The following is a 13,861-nucleotide window of genomic DNA, read 5'->3' as shown; positions in this document are numbered from 1 at the left end:
TAGATTTAAAATCTTGTTATCTAAATTTGGGAGAGAAATAGTACAAGGAGTATCCTTACTTTTTCTCTCCCAATCAGTGCTTCCTTGTAGAAATTATAAATAAATAAATGAAAAAAAAAGATTGTTTCGAGGATATGTTTCTATTCTAATACTAAGTGAATATCTGATGAATACTCCATGAGTTTCTGATACATATCGAAAGTTTTGAAGACGTTTCTAATACATAAATAGGATACATAACCTTGCTGTGTGAAACATCTAATTCAATTTAATCATTCAGACTTACACAACTTACAGAGAAGTACCACAGGCTTACGCCCAAAACTGGATTGAAACCATGAAACAATTTCTTCCCAAATAATGTTGTTTAAAATCCTAGTAAAACCTTCATGTAACGCATGAAAGCAAGGTGCTATCTACCAACAGTACTCATCGCTTCTTCAATGCAAGGCTTGTTAATTCTGTGTGAGTTTCCTGTGAATAATAATCAGCTGATCGGTCCGTTTCATTCATTCTTTTTCGAAGTAATTACTGGACCAAGGAATTAAATTGAGTGTCGTGCGAGCCTAAACAATAGCAGGCCTTTACACGAACAATACGCGGCATAATATTCGGAGATTTTTGTTGGGCGCATTTTTATGCGCGAGAATTTATGTGCGGTATTCAGGAATTCGATTGTTATTTTGTGTGCGCCTAATTTAAGGCTGAGACTAACAATAGTTGGCGCGTTGTTTCAGTGTCAGCATTTTTTGAATCGACAATTTTAATTGCACCATTGTTTAGAGATTTTGGGCAGAACATGTCGAATTCACGGTTATAATTTGAACTTGCGCCGGTAACATGGCACAGCTACAATTGCCTGGTTTCATTTGAATGAGGAAAAAACTCGTAGACACGCCGTGGTTGGTGGGAAACAAAGCTACGGTGTTGTGCATGGGTTTGCAGCGGATGATTTGAAATTTATTCATGGAATGAAAGGTGCTCTAGCATGATGATGAACTAACATCCATGTACGTTACCACTTATTTCCTCTAATTTAATTCCCAAATAACAGGTTCTTGAGAATGATCTACAACCACAAAAATAAGAAATCATATTCCTTCTGATTCAATTCCAAAATTCTGGAAATCTCAAACGACAGCAATAAGGAGTTCAAATGAGAGTCTGGAACGAGTGTTTCCAGATAAGTTGACCCCAACAAAACATTTTATCAGAGATACGACTTGTATTTCTGTAGTAAATTCAATATTATGAGATTTACTCACTTGTTTGACAATGTAAAATAGGTTGATAGAGCTCCTCATCAGGAACTGAATGCATCCAATTTTAAATAGTGGAAATATTATCTTTCATTGTGAAATACAAGCCGAGTCTACGATATCTATTCATAGATTGTATATCATATCATATCTATGATATCTATTAAGTAAAATCTGATCTTTAAATCTCTGAAATCAAATATCATATTTTTCCATTTCCTAAATGAATAGTTCAATACATTCAAGCGTATTGGATTACATTATATTTTATACAAGCGTGTTGTATAAAAATGGGATTTGAAGATATTTCATGGTAAAGGGCGTTTATATTTTAAATTTCACTGTTAACTCAAGCCGATATTCATAGTAGTTATTCTTTGTGAAGCTATTATGACTGGTAGTCGCTCAAACTGTGCCGTTCTACAGTCTACACTCTCAACCTGCCAAAACCGTATTATAGGAGTCGTCTAAAGCCAGTTACACACATGGATTTCTAAACGTTTGATCTTTACCGTCCTTATGAACCTTACGAAATTGAACGGAACTTGATGAAAATAATCTGTTTAATCTGATGGGATTCATAAGGACGGCAAAAATCGTACGTCCGAAAACCGACGTGTGTGAAACAAGCGGTTTGGAATTCGGAACATAAACGGTTTTAACATGGAATATCATGTTATCATAGAATCCAGACTTATTCAGAGTTAAGTAAAGATGCTGGATTCCGTGTATGTTGTTTGGATGTCGATTTCACATGCATTATATTTACATAAATGTCATACTATTTATTGAAACCACTGGATTTTTGACCTGACAAACCGTACCTCACTTATAACAGTGATTTAGTTTCTGTTATTGAGGGTATATTTTGTGTTTTTGTTTTAGATTGTAGAACTTCGTTTTTGTATATTTTTTCTGGTTTCATTACTTATAAGAAGAAGGAGAAACAGAAGAATAGACTGCAATGCTCGAAAATTAATTTCACAAATTATGGAATGTGAAGTATCATTCATTTTTTACTTTAGAGAACTTTTTGCTGTTCAATGATGCTCCTGTAATGCAGACATGACCTTGTTATCAAGGTCATTTGCATACAGTGTTTTATTCCGTACAAGGTATTTTTAATTTCTATGATCATGTATGTATATTTCAATTATTATTATATTATTAATTGGCAATATTTCATAATGATTTTGTATTTTGGTGAAATAAAGTTTCTTTTTCTCTTTCCATGCTACCTTTTCTCTATATTACAATGTGATAAAAATGATTGTAATAATCGTTTTATTTATGGATGTTTATTTATTTTTGTTGCAGACTCGAAAGACAGCGGCACGGGCAGCAGTGAAGACGGCGACCGCCCCTCGTCACGGCGCGGCCTCGACCTCGGGGGCGGCGGAGGTGGCCCAGGGGGCGGAGGCAGCGAATGGAGCAGTGGATCCCGACCCGAGTCACCCGAATGCCTCCAGCACTTCCTGCACCACCACCCCGCCTACCCGGTCCCCACCGCCCCCGGGGGAAGCAGTGGCATCGTCAAGCCCCGCATCTGGTCGCTGGCCGATATGGCAGCCAGTAAAGACACCGACAGGAGTCAAGTAGTGGCCGCCAATAGACTGGTGTCACCTCTCCTACATCCCGGATACTACAGAGGGTTCTACCATCCGTTGCCGCCTGGCCAGGAGCAGATATTGTTTCCAGGTGAATATCTCTCATTTATTCTCAACTCAATTGCTTAATAATTGAAGAATATCTCCTAATAATAGTAACTAGAATATAAGAAGATATGAGTTAAACATAACTTAATGTGGAAAAATTATAAAATTCAGCATTTCATACGCCTCACTTTCTACAATCACGGCTTGAAATCGACTTTTATTAATAATTCTTAGGCGCAAAAGCCGGTTGAATTAAAATTAGGATTAATTCCACTAGAACCAACCTTTTATCGGAAAAAAACTTCTCTGATCGTGATTTTTTTTCAATTATTTATTGCCAGAATTTAACAACGCAACAAATCAAGGTTAATAAACCTTCATCAACACTCATCTCAAGAAAATGAAATAAAATTAACTATCCAGAACTAAAACACTAGAAATTGATTACGATTAATTATTGTTTTAATCACGATTGAAATTTGAATAGTTCCTGAATGCCCTGAGTGCAGTCTGCTTAGAGGAATAATTCCTCTAGGATAAATTATTTTTCTTAGAAACTCCAGCAAAAACAGCTTGTTACTCCACTATAATTTCACAGATTTTTCTCCAAAACTAACTCTTCCCTCTCTTTTCTCTCTAGTCGATGAGACTGACGCCTAACACTCTCTCTTTCTTTTTTACTCAATGAGAGTAACCCTTTCCTCACTTTCTCTCCTCTTTTTACTCAATGGAACTAACCCTCCCACTCTCTCTCTCTCTCTCCTTTCTACTCAAAGAAACTAACCCTTCCCTCTACCTCTTTTCTTTTTACTCAATGAAAGTAACCCTTCCCTCTATCTCTTCCCCTTTTACTCAATGAAACTAACCCTTCTCTCTCGCTCTTTCCTTTTTACTCAATGAAACTAACCCTTCCCTCTCACTCTTTCCTCCACGCTATGAAACTAACCCTTCACTCTCTGTATTTTTTCATTACTCAATGAAACTAACCCATTTCTCTCTTTCTTTCCAGGCGCACCAACCTCAGTAGCCGCAGTGGTAGCAGCCGCAGCTGCAGCCGGCGTCCAATCACAACACAGCGTCGCGACGCCACTCGGTCTCAACGTAGCAACGGGAGCGTCGTCATCTTCATCATCCTCGTCAACGGAACGCGAAACCGCCAAGACCGCTTCAACCGCCGCGTCGGAGCATCGCGCCTGACAGCTGGTCACTGTGCCGCGATAAACGTTAGTCGATAATCGAAGTCGATAGTTCGATGGTCGATGGACAATACACGGGCAATCGATATTCGGAAGTTGATAGTTCGATAGTCGAAGGACAATTAACGGGCAATCGATAGTCAGGAGTCGACAATTGATAGTTAAGGGACAATTAACGGTCCATATATAAGTTCGATAGCCGATGGACAATTAACGGGCAATCGATAGTCAAAAGTCGATAATCGATAGTCGATAGACAGTTAACGGACAATCGATAAGTTGTGTAATTGATACGAGGTGCAAAGTTATGAGTGTTTGTGTGAACATCATTGAACGAAGATGATTCAAGAACTAGTCGCTGTGTCGTGGTGAACTGTGATCGATAATCAGACGATCGATAGACGGACATTTAAGAGAGTCGATATGATCGATACACAATCAACGTGCAATCATTGTTAGGAAGTCGATTGACAATGATCGAGTGACTGGTGTGAAAACTTTCATTGACATGAAACTAGTGAGAAAATTTTCATTGACTAGTGAAGATTATTCAAGAATAATAGACCCTGTGTCGCGGAGAACTATTCAGAACTCGATAGTTGAAAGTTGATAGTCGACGGACAATGAATCGATAGTTGGTGTGATCGGTACATTGTGGACTGTTTTTGAGTGTTTGCATATCCAGTGTGGGATCTCCTTTTAACGCGAAGTGAAGTAGGAACTGATTTGGACCAGTATTTTCTAAAGTAGTAATCGGTTTATCTTTTATTTACAGTCAAAGTCGATAAATCGTTACTCAATGCAGGATAAATTGATGGTAAAAATCGGTTGAACTATTCTTGATGGACAGTCTATGATGGATTGCGTCTAGTATGAAATTGGTTTCCGACGATTGGAGGATGATCAAAAACTGTTAGTTGATGAATTATGAATGCTGTACATTCATCAATTTATTAGTCAGATATTGATATTCGATTAAGGCTTACAGCCTTCAAGTGTTAGTGAATCTGGTATGATACTGCCTTGACATTGAAATATCAAAAAACAATGAGGGTATTGTTGGGTCCATCGTATCATGTTGAGGATTTCTTGTGAACTACATCGATATTTGATTTGTGCGGTCTATTTATTGGTAGGCTCACTTGAAAATCTGTTCTCAAATCTCGACAATATGAACTAACTGTAGTACTCAATCTATTGAAATTCCAAATCAGAAAAAGTAAAATTGTGCTTGGAAAACGACGAGTATCGGGTATCTTCAGGAGTCGACAGTTGAGTGATCGATACTTGTGAGTCGATAAGTAGGCCTATAGAGACCTAATGTGGAAAATCGAGAATTATCAGTTCTCACCTTATCTACAGATAATCCACTCACAATAGGCCCTATCAATATTTGTGGACTCGGGAACTGACATTACATTAAGTGATATTTGAAAGCGATTTTGAACTGTTATTCATGTGTAACTTGAATTAAATTATAGACATTTGTAATTATTTGAGAACAGAAATGTTCTGCAATTTATTGCGAACAATCAAAATCAAACAAGTAAAATCACCGATAGGCTATAGATACGGTAAATGGTGCAATACGGGTTCTTAAAATCAGAATTTGATGAGAATATGTAAATTCAATGATTAGTGAAACCACAAAAACATGAAAAACTTCTAGCAGGGGATTTTAATAACATAAATTTCTGAGAATATTCAATAAAATTGGTGTGAATGATGTTGAGAATATGACCAATTTTATGAGATCGTAAAATTGATGATTCAGGTGGAAAAATATTACAGATTTATCAGGAAATGAATTCTTCTTGTATTTTACTCATAGTACAGACTCCTCAGGTTTTGATAAATCCAAGTATTATCTTTGTAATAAATCTTTCAAATCATGAAACATAAGATGTCATAGAGAACATTGTTCGAAAAAAAAATTCAATCTCAATATTACAGTTTTCAACATTCAGGCTATGAATCATTTTTATAATGAAGGATACAAAGACAAACTCTTTGAGATATATAGGCTACCATTCTACGCAAACGTGACGTCGTAAATCGAAAAATATAGGACATAAACTTGTACCAAATTTTTAGAGAATAAGAAAATTAACACTTTTTTGAATGTATATCTGTCTGTATATTGCACAAACTTGGAAATATTTGAGATCTTGAAAGTTTCTAGATATGTGCTTTTTTGTTCATTTGAAATTGAAAACTATGAACTCATGAGTCCCGTATCAATTCAATTTAAATAGAATATGATTGTTTTTTGAAGAATTACCGGTATATTAGGAGTAGCACAGAAGTAATTGCATAAATAAAAATGTGGAATGGAGAGAATATTGAGAATTCTCTATCATTTTTAAAAGAAAAACATTGATGAGAACTTCAAGCTTCACTGATTTTCTAACTTTACTGCTTCAAGCTTTAATTTGATTCAGGCTTCACTTCCAATCAAGCTTCAATTTTGATTCATGGTTTACATAAAACTATGACTAACTTCAAGCGCATAGTTTTAATTCAAGCTTGAATTTGATTCATGCTTCACATAAAACTATGACAAACTTCAAGCGCATAGTATTGATTAAGCTTTACTTTGATTCAAACTTTACTTTTATTCAAGATTTAATTCTTGATTCATGCTTTACCTAAAACTATGACTAGCTTCAAGCTTATAGTTTAAATTCAAGCTTTACTTTGATTCAAGCTTTACTTTTATCCAAGCTTCAATTTTGATTCATGCTTCACTTAAAACTATGACTAAATTCAAGCTCATAGTTTAAATTCAAGCTTTACTTTCATTCAAGCTTTACTTTCATTCAAGCTTTAATTTGATTCATGCCTTACATAAATCTAATTCAACCTTTACTTTGATTCAAGCTTTACTTTCATTCAAGCTTTAATTTGATTCATGCCTTACATAAAACTAATTCAAGCTTCACAACGATAAATCTGGAATCAACCATTCTCTATCGACAATTAAGTTCACTCTAAACTTCACCCAAATAACCTCATTAACACTCTCTCATATCAATAACTCCGATCAATACAGACAGGTCTCTATTCCGAAAGTGGGAGGACAATAATATTTGATAAATAAAAGTTAACTGTATTTATAATGAATGTGATGATTTATTTGTTGATTCTAATTCATTTCTTTGTGATAAAAGAGTTTTAAAAACTTCACTAGTTTCCTAGACTAAGTAAATTGTATATTCATATTGTCAGCAAGATATAGAACCAAGATGTATAGAATGTATGTATGTAAAACTGGATAATGGTTAAATCGTTGTTTCCTTCATGTATAGTAGACCAATGAACTTATATTTTATTTCTATGTGATATAAAAGAACTTTACTTCGAATTTGGACTGTGTTATAATCACCTCATGTAGTATTCTCAATTTTGTAAAACACTTTTCAATAATAAAACTTGTTGTAAATTATTATCCAAATTTCAAGTATGCACGTTGATATAAATTGTATTTGTATTCCCATTAAATAAATTGTTTAATATTCTATGTATTATTATATTGTCATGTAATTAGAGTATTGTTAATTACGCACCCTCACCATGAATTTCTGTGATCTCACATGATTGGCTTTCTTGAATAAATTTCTAAAAATATTCTGGTTTTTTCATAAATGCATATTATCTTTGATACTAAATTATATTACAATAACAGGCACGTAAACCACTGTTTTATCCAATTCTCGAACTACAGTTCAAATATGTGTCTCTGTATTCCAAAGAGAATCTTCATTACATTTCAATATTGTATTAAACTTTGTATCCATTCTCAAAAATCACAGGGAGATAGTAAAGTTTTGTATGTTGAAACAGACGAGTTATGTACAAACACTTGTTATTCATGTTATTTACAAGAGAAGTCTTCATGTTTTGGAAACGTGTGTATTCAATAATGTATTTGTAAAATGTTGAATAGTATTCGAGTAATAAATCAGTATGAATTAAATTATTATGAACGCAGTCCTTGTGTATTATAGTTAGATTGTACTTGGCTTGTAAAATTGATGAACCTTTAAAGAGACTCCATGTATGACTATCCTGTAGAATAAATAGGATTTATGAAAACAAAATAAATAAATTTTGTTACAAAATTGGTTTGTCATGATTTATTAAACCCTTTGAATATATTTATTCATTTATACATTGATAGATACGATATCATTCTGAACTATGAATGATTGGGAAAGGAACAACAGGCTTAAAGCCCAAAACTACTGTTCCTTCCCCAAATTTGGATTGAAATTGTCCAAAAAATGTTATCTTTATCACTTTATATAAGTTCAGTTTATATAACTTGAAAATACATTGAATTTGAACCCGAAATCTATCAGAAATCAAGAACAGCAATCATCATTATCTTAGAGATCATGATCCTAAAATGATTTCTTTGTTGATGATTGTCGTTTTTGATTCTGTACTAGGTTCGGATTCAAAATGTTTGGAATCAAAAGCTCAAAAAATATTGTATCCATGATCAGTTTTATTTACTGATCAACGAAAAATGATTAACTATAATCAGCTGATGTAGATGGTTGATGCCGGCTGCTGTAATTCAGAGAAATAATAATACTCCATATTTAGTAATTCCCATATCTAAGGAACTTCACAGAATTCAATACAAACTTAAGGAGGACGAATAAATTGTTAGTAGAGTGCTAAACGTAGAGAAGTAGGTATAAACAAATTTTAAGAAGCTCTTAGCAAAGCAGCGCACCTTGATCACAATCTCGAAGCGTACAACATACAATCTAATTACCATCTATGATTTGTAACTCTCCATCTCTTGATGATTAGATATAGAAATATCTTATTGGTTACTAGACAACTAAAGTATGACTTGCTAAAGAGAGCTCTAAGAATCTTTTTGAATACGGAGTTGCGACTTTTATTGACCTCGTAAAACATCAGGCCTATGCTTTGCTACTGTAGTGTAATATTAATACAAAAAAAAAATCAAGAAAATTAAAGCCAGTAAAGCCCCGTACACAGACATCGATTTTTGCTCGTACGATATTTTGTCGTCCATATTATGAATTGTATCATATTAAACGGAACTTGACAAACATAATCTGTTTCAAAACATCTGTTTAATCCAATAGAATTTATAAGGACGGCAAAATACCGTACGAACAAAAATCGATGTGTGTGTGCGGGGGCTATCAAACACATGCATTTTTGGACGTACGATGTTTTTCCTTATGATTTCTATCAGATTGAACGGAAGTATGACAAACATAATACGGCTAGAGTCTAACGTATGACCAGAAATAACGTATCATGGTTGGAATCTCTTCAACCTTAAGTTGACGTTTTTTTTTCACTTAATAACTTGCAAGATCATACAAGTGTAATGCCATTATCAAGGGACAAGAGATGGGAGAAAGATCAGTGATGTAGACAACCACTCAACTACATTACAAATAATAACGAGTCTACAGTTTTGGTTTTAACACCGATATTAATTCAAGATCAACTACACGAGTAAAGTCTAACGTATGACCAGCAATGACGTATCAGGGTTGGAATCTCTTCAACCTTAAGTTGACGTTTTCACTTAATAACTTACAAGATCATACAAGTGTTATTCCATTATCAAGGGTCAAGAGATTGAAGAAAGATCAAGTGATGATGAAGCCAACCACTCAACCACATTACAAATAATGACGAGTCTCCAGTTTTGGTTTTAACACCGATATTAATTGAAGATCAACGATCCGAATAGTCTCAACTGATATTCATTACAATCCGTATTTCATTGACGTTATCCATGTTTCCATTCACTGTTCAATCAACTGTATCAAATAATATTATGGTACAGTATCAGTTGATTATGGAATAGTAGATGAGTCTCAATTCAAAAGAAACAATCTCTCAAACAATGTGATTAGTTTAATCAAATTTTCTGTGGACCTCTCTCTCAAGTTGAATTCAGTTTAACAAGACTATTGACATAGTCTTGACTCAAGACTCAATGCATAGAACTGTTATTTTAATGTATTTCCATTTTCAAGATTCCCAACTTTTATGATTGAATGAATGAATAGAATATGGTGGAATGCTTTTTATTGATATGAACTAGAATCGTGAATGAAAATTACCTGGACAATAGATACTGTCGTAACATTTTTTTATAATCTGTTCTCTAAACTCATTCTTCTCTTACCTCTTCAATTCTATTATCAAACCACCCTTGAACATCCTAGAAATCAACTGAAACAAAATTACACCACCCATTATCCTTTCAATTCTCCTTCATAAATCGTTTCCTTTTCGAATACATCCGTTCCGTTCAACGGAAATTCGAATGAAACATAACTCAGACTAATGCGCTTGTAGAACAACATCTGAATAACCTACCATTGTTACAAGATATCAGGAAGAACATAATCTTCCCGTTTTTCCTTTTTTATTTTAGCCAACGTACAATGAGTTAGGAGTGGATTCTTAAAACATTGGAACATGCTTGCTGAATATGTGAATATATCCTCAACAAATTACAACCTATGTATACAGGGAGTAGGCTTTTACAAGATATTAAATATTAATAATCTGAGGATGAAGATGGGAAGAGAAGAGGGAGATTCTAGTGAGGGTGGTCCAGCTTCTCTTACAAGACCACCCGCTAAGACATTATTTTCTGTTGTATTCGATAAATCGATGTTTTGTTGTCGATGTGCAGTCGATATACATGTATCCGGTTTTAGCGACACAGTAAATTCAGAATTTACATTGAGGATGACACCAGTGACAAGCCACGATCTGTCTTTCTGATCCCCGAGACAGTTCAGTTATCTTCAAGCGGGATTTCCGTATATATTTCTCTTATTCTGTTGAATCCTTTCTAAATTCACGATTTTGCGATCTCGTAATTCACGATTTTTAAGACGATCAAGAGTCTCTTGATTCCCATGATTTTGTGTAGCTAGATCGTTTTGAAAGACAGATCGTTTGATATCATATTTTGAATGAACCTGATCATTTTTATAGAAATCTGCGTAATTTTTCAAGTTTCTACAATTTCTATCACTCATTCACCATTTGTCATGGATGAATATTGATTATACCTTCTCATTACATAATATGAACACATATGAACACCGGTTGCACAACAGCCGGTTAAATTTTAACCGTGATTACACGAGAACCAATCAGAGAAGGCGTTTTAGAAAAGAAGGCTTCTCTGATTGGTTCTCGTGGAATTAATCACGGTTAAAATTTACCCAGCTGCTGTGCAACCGGCACATACATACCAATAATATTCTTGTATCATAAAAATACAGTACATACAGTAATAGCATAGAGGAAACATAGCATAAGAAGATATCCCATGGTATAGGTCGTTCATGTTCCAAATTTAAGCCAATTAATGTCGACTACTGTTGATCATATTATTACTGTGTTGGTTGGGTGAGAGTGTAAGAATGGCACGGTATGAATACAGAGACTTTAGAAACATTCATTTATAGTATAGTATTCATTGATAGTCTCTAATACCCACATTAGAGACTATCAGCGTCACATAGCTTCATAAAGAGAACAACTAGGACTTTCGGCTCCAGTTAACGGTGGAATTTGAAACATAAACACCCTATACCATGGAATGTCTTCTTGTTACACCTTTCCTTTATAACATGATATATTAATATAAAATTCTAGTAAAATCGCTTCACTTATATGGGCTACTGTATTCGAATGATTAAAAACTTTGATACTGGTAGTTAAAATATTTTAAAATTTTTAATAAAAGAGTACTACAAGCTTTCATATTGGTTTAATTGAAATCTCATTTCTATCTCGATCCGTTCAGAGAGATATGAATAAATGAATAATTATATGAATAATTCAATAACACACCTGATAATAATTGATACTGATTTATCTCCTGTCAAGGGATCTCCAACAAAAAGCCTTTCTATTTTGAGAGTTTAATTCAAATTCATTTATTTGCCATAAAATCAAACATTTCATTTTATTACAAACTAATGAAAAAAAATCTAAATATTAATACATGACTATTAAATAAAATTTAATCAAATTGAATTTAATATGAATAATTATCACAATATCAACTTCTCAACTACACAAAAAGTTATTACATGAACAACTAGGTATCATAAACATGTCAGGAGAAAAGAAAAATAGAGCATTTACAATATAATTGTAAACAACTAAAATAAATAAAATTAAGGAAGCACTATCAATATAAGAGCTATAAACACTCTTGGAATAAGTGAAATACAGATATGAACAGTTTCTTTTTGTGCTGAGGGTGATGCCCAAATGAGCTCTAGGCTTGTGCGTGGCTAATGAGGAAGATGATGATCACAGATGAATGGACCTACAGTTTGTATTGATGTATCTCAACTATAATATCTTATTAATGGATCTCAGTACAACTTGGAACCAGATAGTATGGAATGAAAAATGTAATATATTACTCTGCTTGGAACTAGCTAAAATTCTTTTCAAGAAGTCTTTCAACTTGTGAAGACTTGGAAAATTAAAATACTCAACAACGCTGAAGTAACAATATGTTGCTACAATTACTATGTCAAGTTAAACGACGACTTAACCTTTTTGCCACAAAAATGACCTGCGTTGAAGCCACATCTTCTCTACCATCACCACAAGACTGGATCACAAAAATATGGGGGCTGTCCAAACTGACAATTTCGCTACTTTCCCGATCTAATGAGAAATGGGTTGGTCACATTGACAAGCATCTGCCTCTCCGGTTTCCGAACCCACATTCTATATCTATATACTCCACCCTACTACCCAACTAACTCACAACTCTATACCTATACATAATCGATTCTTCTACCCACATTGTGTAGATTTTGTCGAGTATTTTTATCTGATACGATATCTTGAACAGACACATAAATAAATGGTCAGCACATAATTTGTTTGAGCAATGTGAAACCAATTTAATGTTGAAATTCATGCTGGTTGGTACTGTTTGATCTAACCTATCAGTATTGGTTGAATGGGAAACAATGATGCTATCTATGAGAAATACTGACACCTTGAAGAAAATCTCACAACATCAACTAACTACCATTAAAACAACTAACTAGTAGTTATATAGACTAACTACCACTTACCTCAACTTGTCAACTATGTTATTGAAAAGTTGTCTAAGTAGCTACTGTGCTATTCATTGTCACAATCACTCTCTTTTTTGTATTGATTCAGTTGGTAATAGCTATTATTCTAAAGTTTTCACTCTAGTAGTTGAAATACTAATTGAAGCGTTTGTTCACATCATACTCTTATATAAAAAGAATTGTAGAGAGGTATTATTATACAGTTTCTCAGTCACTGAACTTGTCTGTCAAATATATAGATGATGTTCACATGTTTTTTACAATAACTTGAGATGGTATCATTATCCTGTTGAACTTTTCTGTCAAGTGTAGCCAATGTTCACATGTTTCTATATTTTTTTGTGCATAAACTGAGTGGGTAATAGCTATTATTTGTAACGGATACATGGCTGCAAACATGCAGTTGCTTCCAGTATCAACATCAGTAATTAGTTTCTTGTAATCAACCGAAAAATTAGAATTAAAATTGGAATTTCATTGGATGACAAAGTTCAAATAACATCGGTTGAACACTTTATATCCGATAGTACAATACAAAAAATATCAAAACCAGATTAAATCAAACAAATTTTGTTCCATTCAGAAATTTAAACAAATACAAATGGAATGGA

General features: G+C 33.9%; 1 protein-coding gene across 2 annotated transcripts in view; it reads left to right on the top strand.

Annotated features, from left to right (window-relative positions):
• LOC111049886 (homeobox protein araucan) overlaps window positions 1–6,229 on the top strand; it is a 183,729-nt gene extending 177,500 nt beyond the window's left edge. For both annotated transcript variants that reach the window (XM_039430068.1, XM_039430067.1), the window contains exons 5-6: window positions 2,577–2,957; window positions 3,924–6,229. In XM_039430068.1, coding sequence (XP_039286002.1) covers window positions 2,577–2,957; window positions 3,924–4,111 — 569 coding nt within the window. In that variant the 3' untranslated portion in view covers window positions 4,112–6,229. The remainder of the gene's footprint in view (window positions 1–2,576; window positions 2,958–3,923) is intronic.
• The last annotated feature ends 7,632 nt before the right edge of the window (window positions 6,230–13,861 follow it).

Source organism: Nilaparvata lugens, chromosome 6, assembly GCF_014356525.2.
Source record: "Nilaparvata lugens isolate BPH chromosome 6, ASM1435652v1, whole genome shotgun sequence".
Taxonomy (NCBI): Eukaryota; Metazoa; Arthropoda; class Insecta; order Hemiptera; family Delphacidae; genus Nilaparvata; species Nilaparvata lugens.
The sequence above is the reverse complement of the archived record's forward strand: the minus strand, read 5'-3'. Positions and strand labels throughout refer to the sequence as shown.